The sequence below is a fragment of the Oncorhynchus mykiss genome, chromosome 4, assembly GCF_057628025.1.
Source record: "Oncorhynchus mykiss isolate SJ-2025 chromosome 4, ASM5762802v1, whole genome shotgun sequence".
Taxonomy (NCBI): domain Eukaryota; kingdom Metazoa; phylum Chordata; class Actinopteri; order Salmoniformes; family Salmonidae; genus Oncorhynchus; species Oncorhynchus mykiss.
The window spans coordinates 65431822-65450304 of record NC_143025.1 but is presented as its reverse complement, the minus strand read 5'-3'; the positions used below and the strand labels follow the sequence as shown (position 1 = coordinate 65450304).

The 18483-nt window shown below is 41.2% G+C and overlaps 1 protein-coding gene across 28 annotated transcripts; it reads left to right on the top strand.

Annotated features, from left to right (window-relative positions):
• Positions 1 to 648: 648 nt before the first annotated feature.
• tpd52l1 (tpd52 like 1) lies at positions 649 to 18260 on the top strand. 28 transcript variants are annotated; one of them, XM_036975771.2, is made up of 11 exons: positions 835 to 1064; positions 2386 to 2445; positions 3191 to 3217; positions 9023 to 9138; positions 9840 to 9988; positions 11488 to 11589; positions 12962 to 12976; positions 13542 to 13556; positions 13742 to 13780; positions 16318 to 16378; positions 16916 to 18260. In XM_036975771.2, exons 1-11 carry the CDS (start codon positions 1046 to 1048, stop codon positions 17042 to 17044), a joined length of 732 nt encoding a protein of 243 aa, XP_036831666.1. In that variant the 5' UTR covers positions 835 to 1045; the 3' UTR covers positions 17045 to 18260. The 28 variants fall into 28 exon arrangements, with proteins under 28 accessions (XP_021456041.1, XP_021456042.1, XP_036831666.1 ...); XM_021600354.3 differs by having other exon boundaries at positions 16913 to 18260; XM_090232693.1 differs by lacking the exon at positions 13542 to 13556 and adding an exon at positions 12339 to 12371 and having other exon boundaries at positions 16913 to 18260.
• Positions 18261 to 18483: the final 223 nt, after the last annotated feature.

The window sequence follows — 18483 nt, the reverse complement described above, 5'->3', positions numbered from 1 at the left end:
CTCAGATATCATATGAACCTGGCATAAGTCATGGCAAAACATGTAGAATTGCAGGAAATTAGCAGGCCAAAGTCCAAATTGGCTGTATTGTAAAAATGTATGAAAAAAAAGAATGAATGATCAAGAGTTCCAGTTGAAGATGAATGGTGCATTGCATCTGAAAGACTGATATCTTGAGAGTCTTATCTTCTATCAAATGTTTTGCTTCTTAGAAAGTGAATATATTCAGCATAATTTTGAAAAGTATAAATAAAATGTCTACTGCTACATTTTTACCTGGCCCTAATTGTAAATAAATAAAATACAATATTTTTGGTTATTGAAAATATATTTCACAGTGGTTTAGATGGTACAATGATTCTCAACACTTGCTTGTTTTGTCACATAAACTGAAATTAGGCCAACTATTAACATTTTAGCAACCAGGAAATGGCAAAGTAATTGTTGAATCTGTTTAATCAAAATTCATGTCTATCATCTCATGTAACTAATTTACTACAGGAGATACTACCCTGCTCTGACAGACGAGGGTGTAAATTGGTCAGATATTCTCAAAGCCTAGAATCACAAAGTATCAGCAGGTGGCGTCGTTGCATTCTGTAATGAAACTACCCAAACTAGCCTAAATAAGTAACTTGGATACATTACACTTTCACTCCACCGGAAACATTGGGCAATCATGTATTTAAGTGTACATGAAACTGACAGTATTTTAAGATTACATTTGAGTTTTTCTGTCAAGAAATATAGTTCAACATATTGCATATTTGGCATCATCAGTCTAAATCATGTGCCTAGTTCGACACGAAAGAGTATTTGAACTCTGAAGACGTCACAACGCTGTTTCAGTAATTGAGCACACCGCCATTGGTGAATGTTGGAAGCCCCGCCAATGGAGGCGGTGCCGTAATTGACAGTGAAGGAACTGGCGTAAACATTGGCGTCTGACAGTACAGCAGTGAGCTGCTGTATCTACGTTAAAGCGTTGTTTCAGAAGAACAATTCATATTTACTTCAAGTAGCCAACTGCATCACACTGCTTCGAATGGAGACCAGACAACAGGGTGAGTGAGCGTTCAAGCTCTCGAAAAATTTATAATAATATGTTACACATTATGGATTTTTGTTGTTGCATTTATTCAATTGTGTATTTAGCTTATTTGTTATTTACAGGATGAACGAAAACTGTTGTTACTGAATTCATAGTTGATAGCCTTAATCTTAATTTAAAAAATATATAAATAACCTTATTAAGCAGTTTAACTTTAATATGTGATGATAGTCTTGGTAGGTGAAATTAAGTGTAAACTTTTAATAAATTCTACCTCAAAAGACAAAAGTGTATCAATAGAGTAGCCATTTTCGACCAGTTATCACATGACGCATCTACTTAATGGAACACGTGGTTAACGTTTCATTTCTGTCCAATAGAGAGCATTAGTAATGCCATCTTTTTGTAGGCACAAAACTCCGCCATGGTTCGTTGGACAAAGCCTATGGGAAAATGAATGCAGTTTTTGTAAGGTTTTGGGATAAACGCCGAAAATAAGGTCTGTGGTAAACACAGGTTTAGGAGATCTTATACATTTTTTTTCAATAAGATGGTCTTCATTTTTCTTCTTTTTTTATTATTTTTTAATTTTTGAAGCATTTATGACATTTAATAAAGCACATAAAGGCTTTCCAATTCACAAAGATAATTTTAACTGACAGATATTGTTATATCATAGAACAAAACATATAAGATCTCCTAAGCCTTTGTTAACCTCAACCTTATTTTCTACATTTATCCCACAACCCTATTCTTTCCCTGGTTCATTTTCTCCATAGGAATGGCTGAAAGAACCAGAGGTAACATATTTTCCGGTTTTAGGACTACAAGGTGGCGAGCTCTATGTGTAACATCATTGCAACATGGTAATAAAACATCATGTTCATTTGGATGCAGTATTGCTCTGTCCTTCTGTTAGGTTCAAATATATTTTGCAAACCATGACTGGCTCAAGGCCACTTATTTTTCCTTCCCACCGTGACCACCTGACCAAATAATTGAAATCTTGTGACCATAGATATTCTGCTTTGAAGAGCCTTTCTTTGTAGTTGGCCCTATTATCCAAATAGCAAGATGGCTGTCTTAACTTGTGCACACTAGATTATCAGTTGAATACTGGCTATTATAATCAACTTTCTGGTTCAAACAAGGTATAGGCATTGTTTTTTTATCAACCTCAGGTTATCAGGTTACAGTCAGCCTGAATGAACACTGTAACCTACACTATACACCAATTGTGTGCGTGTGTGTGCGCTCCTGTGTTTATGTGTAACTCACTATTTTGTATTTCACCCCATTCATTGCCTAATGGACATCAAATGCATCGTCATCAGAGTTGTACTCTAGTGTACTGAGCGACTCTAGTGTACTGAGCGACGGTGCAGGGGAATGGGGTAAGACCTCATATTCAGATGAGTGGGTTATGCCCAGTGGGTTTGTGGTGCATCTGCAACCTGAAGGTGACAGGCCTTTGATCTGTAGACTAGACTACTTCCCCTGTTATTGGTAGTATTACAGTAGCTGTAGTATTTCTGGCCCACGTTGGAACAGTGAACCTGTGCAGCATCAATTGCATATTTTTTTTATACTTTCAGGATTGTAATAGCATGTGCCGATAAATAGAATGATTTGGATTTATATCCATTAATTTGTCTTGATGCTGCACAATTGAACCAGAAAATAGGCCAATGTCCTCTTGATATGTTTCTTGGCTCCGTAGATGGACAGACTCCCATTTTAGAATACTCCAGTTCTCTTGCAATCAGTTGCATGCTGTGTTTGAGCTGAATGTTTTAGGTCTTGTGGTGTTTCCAATGACTAAATGTTCCCTGTACGCATAGAACCTCAAAGGATCTGTAAATGAATGGCCTAACAAGGGTCAACTTCATCAGGCAAAGCATGAAACGCCTCTGATTTTGAACTTTTTTTTATCATCTGCGTATGTGATAGAAATGTTTCGGGACATTTGTTTTACAGCATTTCTTCTCTTGGTATGAACATGTTATAGGCATAGACTATATGGTTAGAACTTGTGACTTCCCCGGACAAAGTAGCATAGGCCTATCTATTTTTATCAATTATTACTCATTTCATTAAAGGAATGTAATCTTTCCCCCTTGTTTCTGCTACCAAATGAAGAGAGAGGACAAGGACATCTCAGGACAGGTATGCTTGCTTCTCTGTTTAGCTGACTGCCCTTCACAGAAATGTTCACGTGATGTGGAAGTATACAGTATCCCTGATTCATTTTTAAATAGGTCTCTTTATTGTGAGGGAATGAATGATTGACTCACTTTCACCACACTTTGGCCACAAATTGGACAAAAACACCCCTGACAGTGTTAATTCCAACGTTGCGTTTGAGAGCAACCATTTGATGAAGTTGCAGTCAAAGGACTATCTGAAATGGGATCTTTGACTTCGCTAGATATCGCACTGCTTAATTCTGCCGTGGCTGAGGTGAAGGACTTTGGTAAATCTAGTTGGATAATCCGAGGGGAAAATCCCACTGATTACTACAGCCAGGCCAGAAATGACGTAACAGGCCAAGATGACGGCCTAAAATGGAAGCAAAAATGGGAACTAATTTCCAGATAACTTAATCTGTTTATTTACTAAATGCTACATTTTATTTTCCATGGTTATGAGCGATCTCGTTATTGGTAAGGGGACTGGGGATCATTTCCAGTAACATTTCCAGTTGTGTTTGCTGCCTGCTGAGTCTGACACACTTTGTTAAGCTTATAGGATTTGCTTCCTCAGTCAGTACAGAATGCAGGTCATTTTACTGCATGAGTCAACTCATTGAACATCGTCGAGTTAGAAGGGTGATAATAGTCCATAATGAGATGAGAGTGCTACTATGTACAAGGCGAGAGAGGATCAGTAAATGTGTCATCAAAATGGAAGACAACCTGCTTTTCTTCTTTGAGAGACACCCACTGTGATGTCATCACTTATAGCCAGATAGTTTACCTTGGATGACAGAGACTTTAGCACAGCTAGAGCAGCCACAGTGTGAGAGGCAGGCCTCTCAGTTCGCATTTAGGTTTCTCTCAGGTCTCCACGCAGATGACTGATTTTGTGTGAACAACCCTATGCTAGCCGTCACTGCTAACGACTGTATCTGTGGATAAGGGCTGTAGAGTAAAAGCAATGATGCCTTTGAGAACCTAGCATGTGAAAAAGAGTGTATTTCTCCAGCTCTGGCCCCTGTGCTGCTGAGTATGATGAGTGTGAATTGGGTGCGGATGAGTTGTCACGCCACAGTCACTGAGCCGCGGGGCTCCTACTTTAAGGACAACGTCGTGGTCGAGACTCGGAAAATGCCTTCAGACAACCCAGACCAGCTGACCCGGACTCGGAATGTGACAATGCCATTTTTTGGATGGGGCCGCAGATTATCTGAAATATATTCCCAAATCAGAGAGAGAAAACGAGGATGGGTGTCCTTTTGAGAGTTAATGTAGTGTTACTGAACCCCTACTGATTGTGGTGTGGTTCTGTGTTTATTCCTTGGCCAGAGTCTGTCTCTCTCTCTCCCTCAGCCATGTATGTGATGGTTAATTGAATCAGACTGAGGGGCGGGGCCGAGGTGAGGTTTAGAGTCATCGGTGTACCAATAATATGATGTTCAGGTGACATGTTGTCAAAAAGGAAAGTCACGAGCCCATCAACCCACTCTTAATAAAAAAATGTAACCTTTATTTAACTAGGCAAGCCAGTTAAGAACAAATTCTAATTTTCAATGACGGCCGAGGAACAGTGGGTTAACTGCCTGTTCAGGGGCAGAACGACAGATTTGTACCTTGTCAGCTCGGGGATTTGAACTTGCAACCTGACTAGTCCAACGCTCTAACCACGAGGCTACCCTGCCGATCCAGTCAAGCCTGCATGGTTTCCTGTTAATGCTCTTTGATATTGATTACCATATAGATTTTTTAATGAACCTGAGCCAATGTTAATGTATAATAGGGACCTCTTTCAGTGCCCCAGGAACAATGCTGATGGATGGAACCTCACATTGGCAACACAAACAACATCACTTTTGTACGAGTGTGTGTATACTGTCTGTGGTCCTCTAAGGTAAAGACGGGGATTGTTTGCTCATTTAAAATGAGTCAGCCCGGTGTTGAAGGATTGATGTGTCTTAAGGACAACACAAGGATTCAATTAATGATGATGATGATGATTGGGCTTGCTCGTCTGCATGGGAAGTTGCTAAGCAACGCACTCTTAACCCATCACAGTGAAAACATAGAAACAGTTGTTCAAACTGAAATTGTCCCATTCTAGAGAAATAGGATAAAGTCGTAGAGTAATTAACTTTTACATTTGAGTCATTTAGCAGACGCTCCTATCCGGAGCGACTTACAATTAGTCCATTCATCTTAAGATAGCCAGGTGAGACAACCACATATCACAATCGTAGTAAGTACATTTTTCCTCAATAAAATAGCTATCAACACAGTGCAAGTAGGAAAAGACAAGTCCAGGCTATTATTATTATTATTATTATTATTATTATTAAAATACGTCTACTATTAGAGTCACTGAGGCCTGGCAAGATGACAATAGAGAAGAGAGTGATGAAGAGTGCTAGAATGTATACTGTGTACACGGTGGGGCTCCAAGCGAAGGGATCCTCTCCAAAGGCTTCTGATGAGAAAGTGATTGGGTTATGTGGCCAAACTGCATCACAAGCTCTGTGCCACGCCACTCCAATCATCTGCTGATGTAATGAGAGGCCAGGCCTCAAAGATGTGACTCCTGCTTGTTTGTTGTCCTCTTTGTCTTGACAAAAACATCCTCTACCTACGGTCATCTTAGGACGCTGGTCCCTGCTCAGTAACATCTCTTGGGTTTAGATGTCATGTTATAATGTTATATTTAAGGGGGGGGGGGGGGTGGTAAATGTTTTGTTATACCCGTTTATTACGGTCTAATATACCACGGCTGTTAGCCTATCAGCATTCAGGGCTCGAACCACCAAGTTTATAATATGTTATAATGACCTGGCTTTATGTTGCTGGTGATTGAAATAGTATCATAAGCTCAGAGCCTTTCACCCAGTTGTATTACTGTAGCCTAGTATAGAATTTAAAGCCAGAGTCTCTTTACTGTAATATTATATTATGCAGTTACAGGGACAGACATTTGAAGTTACACAAAATTAGGCAGAAATTGGGTAAAGCTATACTCCCAATTTGAGTTCAAATTCACTTTATTAATGGCTGATTTAATCTGCTGAGGGTACACCATGCCAGGGCTTTGGCCATTACTTCATCAGTCAGATATTGATCAGACACTCAGTGCTTCACATACCAGGAAGTTGTTTGTCTGTTTTAGCTTGTATTGTAACTGGAAACACACGCACGCATGCACGCACGAACGCATACACACACACATGTTGTCATGTAATTAGATCACCATTAGGTTCCATAAGCAATAGATATTCCCCCTGAATATTTTTTATATATATATATAAAATCATATAAGAAAATAAAAAAATGTAATAAAAAAACAATAAGCAATAGATTTGTGCTCCTATTTAGTCATACACATTGATTAATGAATGTTTTAAGTAGAGACAACATACAGGGCGGTTACTCTAGCAGACAACTGGTGGCCTTATGGAAGGGGATAAGCATGACTTTTCTTTAAACTATCCAGAATATATCTTAGCTTAACATGTATAAAAATAAACAGAGGATTGGAAATGGAAGCTCGAGTGTAGATAATTACAGTCAGTGTCTCCTAAAGGTGGTTGTTAAACGTGTGGTGAGGTCATAATGGGAATATTGCCATTGTCACAGTGATGGAGGGTGGCGTTCAGGTTAAATCTGTCCGGACTGTGGTCGTGTTACGATGGCAACAGATCGGGGGGTATGTCTTGCCGTAGCCTGAATCATCTCTTCGAGTTAGACGATTTGAATGGGTGCCTGAGTTTCTTTTGTTATTTGCAAAAACATACTTTATGTGATTGTCTCTCCACTATACAATGAGTGTACAAAACATTAGGAACGCCTCCTCTTTCCATGACAGACTGACCAGGGGGAAGGTATAATCCCTTATTGATGTCACTTGTTAAATCCACTTCAATCAGTGTCGATGAAGGGGAGGAGACAAGTTAGAGAAGGATTTGTAAGCTTTGAGACATGGATTGTGTACGTGTGCCATTCAGAGGGTGAATGGGGCAAGACAAAATATTTAAGTGCCTTTGAACGGGGTATGGTAGAAGGTGCCAGGTGCACCGGTTTGAGTGTGTCAAGAACTATAGAGCTGCTGGGTTTTTCAGACTTAACAGTTCCCCGTGTGTATTAAGAATGGTTCACCACCCAAACGACATCCAGCCTACTTAACACAACTGTTGGAAGCAATGGAGTCAACATGGGCCAACATCCCTGTGGAGACTTTTCGAGACCATGCCTGACAAATTTAGTTTTTTCTGTGGGCAAAAGGGGGTGCAACTCAATATTAGGAAAATGTTTGTTCACTCAGTGTATATGTACAGTACCAAATTTGGACACACCTACTCATTCAAGTTTTTTTTTTCTTTATTTGTATTATTTTCTAAATTGTAGTTTAGTAGTGAAGACATCAAAACTATGAAATAACACATGGAATCATGTAATAACCAAAAAAGGGTTAAACAAATCGAAATATATTTTATATTTGAGATTCTTCAATGTAGCCACCCTTTGCTTTGATGCCAGCTTTGCACACTCTTGGTATTCTTTCAACCAGCTCCACCTGGAATGCTTTTCCAACAGTCTTGAAGGAGTTCCCACATATGCTGAGCACTTGTTGGCTGCTTTTCCTTCACTCTGCGGTCCAACTCATCCCAAACCATCTCAATTGGGTTGAGGTCAGGTGATTGTGGAGGCCAGGTCATCTGATGCAGCACTCCATTACTCATCTTCTTGATCAAATAGCCCTTACACAGCCTGGAGGTGTGTTGGGTCATTGTCTTCTTGAAAAACAAATGGGATGGTGTATCGCTGCAGAATGCCGTGGTAGCCATGCTGGTTAAGTGTGCCTTGAATTCTAAATAAATCACAGACAGTCACCAGCAAAGCACCATCACACCTCCTCCTCCACGCTTCACGGTGGGAACCACACATGCGGAGATCCTCCTTTGACCTACTCCGATCTCACAAATACACGGCGGTTGGAACCAAATATCTCATATTTGGACTCATCAGACCAAAGGACATATTTCCACCGCTCTAATGTCCTTTGCTCGTGTTTCTTGACCCAAGCAAGTCTCTTCTTCTTATTGGTGTCCTTTTAGTATTGGTTTCTTTGCAGGAATTCAACCATGAAGGCCTGATTCACACAGTCTCCTCTGAGCAGCTGATGTTGAGATGTGTCTGTTACTTGAACTCTGAAGCATTTATTTGGGCTGCAATTTCTGAGGCTGGTAACTCTAATGAACGTATCCTATGCAGCAGAGGTAACTCTGGGTCTTCCTTTCCTATGGTGGTCCACATGAGAGCCAGTTTCATCAGAGCGCTTGATGGTTTTTGCGACTGCACTTGAAGAAACTTTAAAAGGTGTCTTCAAGTAATGATGGACTGTCGTTTGTTTCTCTTTGCTTATTTGAGCTGTTCTTGCCATAATATTGACTTGGTCTTTTACCAAATAGTCCTATCTTCTGTAAACCACCCCTTCCTTGTCACAGCACAACTGATTGGCTCAAATGCATTAATTAGGAAATAAAATCCTCAAACTAACTTTTAACATGGCACACCTGTTAATTTAAATGCATTCCAGGTGACTACCTCATGAAGCTGGTGGAGAGAATGGTTACTACATGATTTCATATGTGTTATTTCATAGTTTTGATTTCTTCACTATTATTCTACAATGTAAAAAATAAAGAATAACCCTTGACTGAGTGGTACTGTAAGTCTGAAGTGTTCTACATTTTGGGGGTTGTTTTGTGTTTAATCGTCTATCTCTCCTCAGGTTTGCTGGACCCAGAACCTCTAACAGAAGTAGATGAAGAAATGGTGTCAGAAGTGGACCTCTACAACACTGTGACCGATGAGGAGAGGGAGGAAATATTGAGTGAACTCACTAAGGTAGTCCCTCCCGTCAGCACTTTTCACCTCTCTGTTTTTCAATGTTTAGCTTGGCATGTTGATCGAGTTGGATTCAGGAAGCGCTGTCTTGGAGATACATTCTGTTCAACCTTAGAGGGGAGAGATGGTTAAGAAGTTGGTACACTGATCTCTCTCACATAGGGAAACTGTGTTGGACCATGGGAGAGAGATATATTAACTGGAAATAGGAGCGGAAGTAGAGGGCATTATGAGTTATGTAAATCTTGGCAGCTCTTGCAGCAGAGCTTTTTTGCATAATATGAGTCGGCATCAATTAGGATTTGGGTTTACAGTTGTTACTCTTCATCACGGTTGTTTCCCCTGGTGTTGATCTCAGGCCAAATACACTAAACTGTGTTTTAAGGAAGAGCCAGTGTTCTGTACTTCAGTTCCCTCAATTTACCACCATATTATTATTATAGTTATATTACCAATACGTATATGTAGCTGAAATTGCCTTTTGTAGCCATTTGTAGTATAGTAAGCTTCATCCAAGAAATATACTTTATTTGCTGGAGTGGAGTGGGATATAACACATTTTGTCCATGTGTTACCTTATTTGCTTTATGGATAATTCATTTGGAATACTTAAGCCCTAGGGGAAATTAGCATCACTCTCTTACTCTATCTCTCATGTCTTTATTTTTCTCTCTCCTCTCTTTCTATGTTTATGCCTCTAGTTAGAGGAAGAAATCTCCACCCTGAGGCAAGTGTTGGCCTCCAAAGAGAAACACCACTCAGACCTCAAAGCCAAACTGGGGATAACACCACTCAGTGAGCTCAAACAGAACTTCAACAGGAGCTGGTATGACATGCAGACTTCCACTGCGTGAGTACCCAACATCCACCCTCTAGATGTTTTGCTCCTGTCACCAGAGATTGTCTTTATGGGCGTCACAGAGTGATGAATGTATGGATCCGGTCTGATCAGGCTCATTGAGGCAGATAATGACAGGGAGCAAGCGGCCTAATGGTGATGTGACATCTAAAGCAGCACAGTGCTACCTGACTGGCTGCCTGGCCCAGGACACATCTATCCACGGGGGCAAGCCAGTAAAAACAAGCAGCAGCTTCAGGCTCATATAGGTCAGTACTGTGTATATATATAGCCATTTTCAGTGAACAGCTATACAATAGGCCTAGATTTCAGTCCTCCATCTCTGCCTGCATCTGCAGACTGGCCTTGTATGTCCCTAGCTATTCAGTTACCAGAGTCACGCTTTAACTAGGCGCTCAAATGGGCAGAGCACCCTTCTCCAATCACCGTTACCATGGTGAGAGGGAACTGCAAACCGCTAGGGTCAAGCAGATCTGGTGGTGCTGAGAGATCATTGGCTGGAGGGAGAGGAGAAGAATGGGCCTCCACTGTTGAAATGCCACGACACACTTCCTCAATCTCCAGTCTCTACACTAATGCAAAACCAAGGCAACAGGGCCAAGTGTAAAGGAGGTGAGCAACTCCGTCATAACGGCCGAGCTGTATCTATTGTCAGTGTGGTTTGTTGTTGGCATCAGTTGATGTTAGGTGACAATATTTGTCTTTCTCTCTCGGGCTTCTTCTCTCTTTTCTTTTCTCTCTCCTCTCTCTCTCTCTAGTCTTTCTCACTTCAGGCGCCACACTAGTTAGACTCAGTACCTAAGTGAGCTGGCGGACCACATTCTTCTCAGAATTACCTTCCACAGCAAAAGCGTTAGCCAGATTAACACATTGCACTTAATGCATCTCACAAATGCAGTAAGCTCTTTGTCTTGAAATAGCAGGACTCAAATCCGATAAGGTGATGGCATGGGCTGGTGCTCAGGGAAGTGCAGGAGTTTCTCAGGTTTCCATGCAGTCTGTGTGTAATGCACTGAGAGGTAATCGGGCTCTAGGGGCTGGGGATGTGAGAGGTTGGAAGCCAGGCACTCTGCAGACTAGCAGGCTTTTAGAACTAGAAAATAAAGAGGAAAATCAATGGCTTCTCTTTGTAGGCCACTGCCCTAACAGTGGTATAAGCTGTACAAATAATCAAAGCGATGCGCTCCTCTGTTTCCCAGAGATTCTGCAGCATCAATAGGAGTTAAAACATGGGGAAACACTGAGTCTTTGTTGTCTGTGCCATGCTCCCCTCATCCTGTTTTTATAGATGTATGAATCCCTGACTGATTGTGATACTGAGCTGGAGTATCAGTTACACCCTGGCTCCGGCTCTGACTATGAAACTAATCCGTGTGTGTGGAGTGAACAGTGCTCCGGACAGGGACAAGAAGAGAACAGGTGTGGCAGTCCTGTGGTATCCTGTCCTGTCTGTTTTTGATAATCACTGTATTGTCTTTTCATTTGTCCAGGTACAAAAAGACGTCGGAGACGTTGAGCACGGCAGGGCAGAAGACGTCAGCAGCTTTCACCACATTGGGAACAGCCATCAGCAGGAAGTTTGGGGATATGAGGTACAGTGTCACTGGTGCCTATAGCAACCACACAACAACATCAACATCTTTCATATCCAATCAACTGAAGCCTTACACTACGACTACATCTTTTAGCCTACAGCTATTGAGACAGAATACAAGGTGGCCTCCAGTCAGAATGACCACCCTCCTCCCTCATCTCCACTTTTCTGCAGCCAGTCTGTCGTGTGCCCAATCCTAATTGTTGCTGGGGTTGACCCAGACAGTCTGTTGCAGGGGGCATGTTTGTGTTGCATAAGCCCAGAGTAAGCAGCTTTCTGCAGGCCAGATTGGATGCGGGCCTGGGGTGGAGTGGGGGGGGGGGGGGTCAGTAACCCTCTGGGTGTCTGCTGACCACTCTCTGCCGTGAAGACCCAGAGTTCTGACTGGGCAGGGTGGCACAATGGAGATCCATTGCTGGCCTGTATGCTGGCTTTGCAGGTGCACACTGGGGAGCTATCATATCATAGACAGCTGGCCCCAGGTTCACTAGTAATACAATACGCAGACTAGCCATGACAAAGAAAAACTGTGATTTACTGTTATGCCTGTCCATGTCATTTAGTGTGTGTTGTAGACGTGTCAGTCTTTGTTTTGTTATTTTAATGTCGTCATCACTATTGCATGATAATAACAAAAGACTCACCACCGCAGGTTTACAATAGTGTATTAACCAACCAACGTTATGTATAAAATCACGTTGAACAATGATCCAGAGAGACAAATAGATATTCCTTTGTGTATTACAGCATGTTTGGCCTTGAGTTAATGTATCCCAGAAGGTATGCCACCTAGTGTGCATGTGTGTGTGCATGCAAATGAGTTTGACCCTGTGTGGACTATTCGTGTGAATTGAAAATACAGTAGAACACGTTATTTTCATGAACCCTGTTCACTATGTTGCCCAGTGAAATAAAAAAATAAAAAAGGTGTGCCCTGGCTGACTTGCATTGGTTGAAATATGCTAAACCAAACATTTAGCTATGAGGAACCATGGAGAGCAAGGTACAGTATGTTGCCTGGGGTTGAAGTTTGCTGTGGGCTTTACTTGGGTGACTCCCTTAGACTTACAGACTGCAGGTTGTTTGCATTCTAATGCATAGTGTATACAGTACTGTAAGGATACAGTATATACATTATATGGCATGATAACCAGAGCTTTGATGATTTAATGATTGGTTAACTGTGTGTTTGAAGTGTGTGCCCGCGCTGGATCTTTGAATTTGGCTTTTCTTGAATAGAAGTTTAATTAAACTCTGTCGTGATTCCAAAATGAAGTAGCCTAATGTAAAGTGTTGGTAGGACACTTGATAATGTCAGGACAAATGTCTTAAATGTCTTTGTTTCTTCATCCTTTTCTATGCATCCAAAGATCAAATTCACTTGGGTAAGAAATTGTGTTTTAGTGTTATTGGTTGTATTATACCTCTGATTTAGAGTCAGATATGCGTGACTGCACTGAAACTAGTCAGAAGACGGACTAAGGCCATTGCTTACGTAAATATGAGTGGGATTTAAGATATAATAGTAAGAAGATGACTACCAACTGAATGGGATCAATTCCAGGGATGCCTTGATTTGATTAGTCAGACACAGTTAGTTCCAGTGCAGTCACATCATAACCTAGTGTGAATGTGTATACACGCAAACCTTATAGTGAACTCCTCAGATCTGTAGCACACTGACCAGTAGGCATGCATGACTTTGACTGTTGTTGACCATAGCATGTTTTACTTGTGGGCGGTTCAGTATAGTTACAGTTTTTAGATCATTTGTCTTTCTCTTTTGTACCTTCTGTGGATGTAGCATTGCTAGTTCTCTGTAGAATTTGTTAGTCATATACACATGAATGAGTCATCGATACGATATGACAAAGTTGTCTAAGAACATATATCATATTACAATATAAGCCATTAGATTCCTCTAAAATTTCTATATATTTTCTTTTTAAGGCTATCAGATGATGGGTAAATCTACATTATAGAAATGCCTAGAAAGTTGCCCTGCTGAATTACTGTAGACTAGAGGGAGTGCTTGCTGTGTGTGTGCGTGCGTGCGTGCATGTGTGATTGCGTGTGTGATTTCTGCTGTCTGTAAATTCATGTTAATGATTTAACTCCTCTCTTACCTGGGCCATGCTCTCTTGGGACAGCTACTCTATCCGCCACTCAATGAGCATGCCCGTTATGAGGTAATTGTGTGTAGCCTACTTTGTGTGTAGTGATAGACATAACCCTCCACTAGATCCCAGTCCTTAGCCACCCACCCATTCTTGTTGTCTTAAGGCTGAGCGTTTGTAAGCATTGTGAGTAGAATTGGTATTGGTTCAGAATTTATAGGTGAAACAGGCTTGCATTGTAACATTGGCATATCCTGCTGCAATCATCAGGAGAAGATTCATGCATTTCTAGCTATCTGACCTGTTTATCCAAAGATAAACGTGTGGAATCGTAACACTAGAAAAAGTGACCTTTCTATAACACTGATGAGCATACAGGACTTCTCCCAGTGTTTTGTTAACAGAGCACTGTAAGTAACGGTAGCTTTAGCAGAGCACTGTAAATACAGACCGCTTTAATAGAGCACTGTAAATACAGACCGCTTTAGCAGAGCACTGTAAATACAGACCGCTTTAGCAGAGCACTGTAAATACAGACCGCTTTAGCAGAGCACTGTAAATACAGACCGCTTTAGCAGAGCACTGTAAATACAGACCCGCTTTAGCAGAGCACTGTAAATACAGACCGCTTTAGCAGCGCACTTGTAAATACAGACCGCTTTAGCAGAGCACTGTAAATACAGACCGCTTTAGCAGAGCACTTGTAAATACAGACCGTTTTAGCAGAGCACTGTAAATACAGACCGCTTTAGCAGAGCACTGTAAATACAGACCGCTTTAGCAGAGCACTTGTAAATACAGACCGCTTTAGCACAGCACTTGTAAATACAGACCCGTTTTAGCAGAGCACTGTAAATACAGACCGCTTTAGCACAGCACTTGTAAATAAAGACCGCTTTAGCAGAGCACTGTAAATACAGACCGCTTTAGCAGAGCACTTGTAAATACAGACCGCTTTAGCAGAGCACTGTAAATACAGACCGCTTTAGCAGAGCACTTGTAAATACAGACCGCTTTAGCAGAGCACTGTAAATACAGACCGCTTTAGCAGAGCACTGTAAATACAGACTCGCTTTAGCAGAGCACTGTAAATACAGACCCGCTTTAGCAGAGCACTGTAAATACAGACCGCTTTAGCAGCGCACTTGTAAATACAGACCGCTTTAGCAGAGCACTGTAAATACAGACCGCTTTAGCAGAGCACTGTAAATACAGACCCGCTTTAGCACAGCACTTGTAAATACAGACCGCTTTAGCAGAGCACTTGTAAATACAGACCGTTTTAGCAGAGCACTGTAAATACAGACCGCTTTAGCAGAGCACTGTAAATACAGACCGCTTTAGCAGAGCACTGTAAATACAGACCGCTTTAGCAGCGCACTTGTAAATACAGACCGCTTTAGCAGAGCACTGTAAATACAGACCGCTTTAGCAGAGCACTTGTAAATACAGACCGTTTTAGCAGAGCACTGTAAATACAGACCGCTTTAGCAGAGCACTGTAAATACAGACCGCTTTAGCAGCGCACTTGTAAATACAGACCGCTTTAGCAGAGCACTGTAAATACAGACCGCTTTAGCAGAGCACTTGTAAATACAGACCGTTTTAGCAGAGCACTGTAAATACAGACCGCTTTAGCAGAGCACTGTAAATACAGACCGCTTTAGCAGAGCACTTGTAAATACAGACCGCTTTAGCACAGCACTTGTAAATAAAGACCGCTTTAGCAGAGCACTGTAAATACAGACCGCTTTAGCAGAGCACTTGTAAATACAGACCGCTTTAGCAGAGCACTGTAAATACAGACCGCTTTAGCAGAGCACTTGTAAATACAGACCGCTTTAGCAGAGCACTGTAAATACAGACCGCTTTAGCAGAGCACTGTAAATACAGACTCGCTTTAGCAGAGCACTGTAAATACAGACCCGCTTTAGCAGAGCACTGTAAATACAGACCGCTTTAGCAGCGCACTTGTAAATACAGACCGCTTTAGCAGAGCACTGTAAATACAGACCGCTTTAGCAGAGCACTGTAAATACAGACCCGCTTTAGCACAGCACTTGTAAATACAGACCGCTTTAGCAGAGCACTTGTAAATACAGACCGTTTTAGCAGAGCACTGTAAATACAGACCGCTTTAGCAGAGCACTGTAAATACAGACCGCTTTAGCAGAGCACTTGTAAATACAGACCGCTTTAGCACAGCACTTGTAAATACAGACCCGCTTTAGCAGAGCACTGTAAATACAGACCGCTTTAGCACAGCACTTGTAAATAAAGACCGCTTTAGCAGAGCACTGTAAATACAGACCGCTTTAGCAGAGCACTTGTAAATACAGACCGCTTTAGCAGAGCACTGTAAATACAGACCGCTTTAGCAGAGCACTTGTAAATACAGACCGCTTTAGCAGAGCACTGTAAATACAGACCGCTTTAGCAGAGCACTGTAAATACAGACCGCTTTAGCAGAGCACTGTAAATACAGGAAGCTTTAATAAGTGTACACAAAAGTACAGGTACAGTATGGTGGCTCAGATAGATATAAACATACATGTTGTATACTAAAGTAATAGTATTGCATGAAACTGAACTGCTTTTCATCTCATTAGGAACTCTCCCAGTTTCAAGTCCTTTGAGGAGAAGGTTGAAAGCACCGTTTCCAACATAAAGGTAATGTGAGACATAACACATGTTGCTGTCAAAGCAATGACAGAGATTTACGTAATGTTGAAATAAGGCCCGGATTCAATCCGAGCGTGCTTTGTCCGCAATGCGCGTATTAAAGACAATGTTCCCGGGTTTGCAGAGGAACACATTCACGGTAAACGCTGTCTCGGCTCAACCTGAATTTACCTTTAAATGGCACGATTGCGGACAATCGGATTGAATCCCGGCCTAAGTAAACTCAATATAAGGGAGTAAACATTATGGAGGTCTTTCTTGTTAAGCTTCACTTCCTTTAGCTCAGGAAAACTTTTGGCTATTTTTACAGCTCAGCTAATTGAGGTTAAACACTACCCTCAGGAGAACAATTGCTCCACTTTGAATGTGCGCATTTGAGCCTGATGTCGTAATCTCTGGTGTTTCTAACAACCCATGCTGAAAGTTCAAACAGATTCTCGACAATAGCATATATTAAAATGTTGTTTTGTGTGTGTGCGTTTGTGTGCCTATGCATTTCTGTGGTTGTTTTTGGATTTGGAGCAGACCAAGGTAGGAAGCCAAGGAGGTGGAGGGAGTTTTGAGGAGGTGTTGTCTTCAGCCGCCCACGCCAGTGCCCAAGAAACCCCCAGCAACAACCTGTCTGAGAGCAGTGATCATGAGCGGACCTGCTAGACCAGAGCCTGAAACAACCTCCCCAGACCAGGATTAGCACTCTACTGCCCCTCACTGGCCCAGAGGCCACATTACATTACCTGATGAGGAGAGCATGACAAACAGTAGGCCTATCTATCCAAAGCCACATCAAGTACCAACACAAATGTGTATTATCTAATGGCTTCTTAGCCTTTGTGTTTCCAATCTGTAAAGCACTCCTGCCCTTGATATTTTATTACTATGAATACAGCTATTACCTTTTGTATTTTAATAAAAATAAATGTGTTCCGTTTATATCAATGTATTTGATAAACAAAAAGTAGTGACTTTCTTCCCAGTACTAAAACAACATTTTCATGATGACACCTACTTTCCAAGAGTGGACAGTCACATAAAACTATTGGGGGAGAGAATTATATTTGAAACTAATACTTGAAATTGCAAGTACTGGATTTGTAGGCCTATACTGCACTGTAAATGGGGACCAAAGTAAGGCCTCGTGCTGAAAATCTACTGAATACACTGTCATCCCAATGAATCACACTAATATCTCCTTTATTCCAACCGTGCACTGTTTGCACTTGAGCCTTGATGGGGTCTCCTAAATCCGGACCTAAATTATACTTATTATCACAGCAGTCAGGCAGTGTAGATGCTTTGACACACTGTGGGATTAAATGTCTATTTTTAAATGTGGTTATTTCTTCTGTTTATTACTGCTAATCTTCAATAATGGACCAAACAGCTGGTTTTCTATTTACAGAATTAACTTTTGTCATATGATTTTCTCCTTGTGTTTATTGTTCAAGTTGATTTTTCTCGGTTGCTGTGGTTTTTAACTTAATTGTGACTAGACGTTTGTCAGACATTTAGGTGATAATGTTTTCAGACATTTTGGCTACGTTTTGTCAACAGCAGAGTTGCCCTCTCCTGAATGTGACTGTTGTAATACCCAAAGGTTAATAACAGTTGTTATAGTCCCTGTGCAGTTCTGTGTAGCTCGGTAGGTAGAGCATGGCGGTTGCAATGCCAGGGTTGTTGGTTCGATTCTCACGGGGGACTAGTATGGGGGGGGAGTATGAAAATGTATGCATTCACTACTGTAAGTATGACTTAAATGTAGTCTAGCAACTTCTGCTTTTTTTTTTAAACAAAACTGTATCCCAGTAAGATAACACACTATGAATAAACTGTTTTTTGCAGTATGACTATTAAACAATTTGTTGCAAACCAATCTAAGGTTGTTTGTCGTATGTTATGACATTGAAATAAATACCATAAGTTAAATTACATGGTACTAATCTACTAAAACAAAACACTCAAGAACACAAATTGTATTAAGACAGCCCAAACACATTTTGAAATGTACTGTAATTGACAAATAGCATCCCATTGACTCAAGTACTTAAACTAATGCCTTTGTACAGAACATGTGAGACACTATTTTCGGCTAGCGT

Excerpts from the sequence above, each read along its gene's own strand:
- tpd52l1 (XM_090232693.1), top strand. Across the intron at positions 9,989-11,487 it reads GACATGCAGACTTCCACTGC|GTACAAAAAGACGTCGGAGA; the intron begins GTGAGTACCCAA and ends TCATTTGTCCAG. Across the intron at positions 13,781-16,317 it reads ATGAGCATGCCCGTTATGAG|GAACTCTCCCAGTTTCAAGT; the intron begins GTAATTGTGTGT and ends TCATCTCATTAG.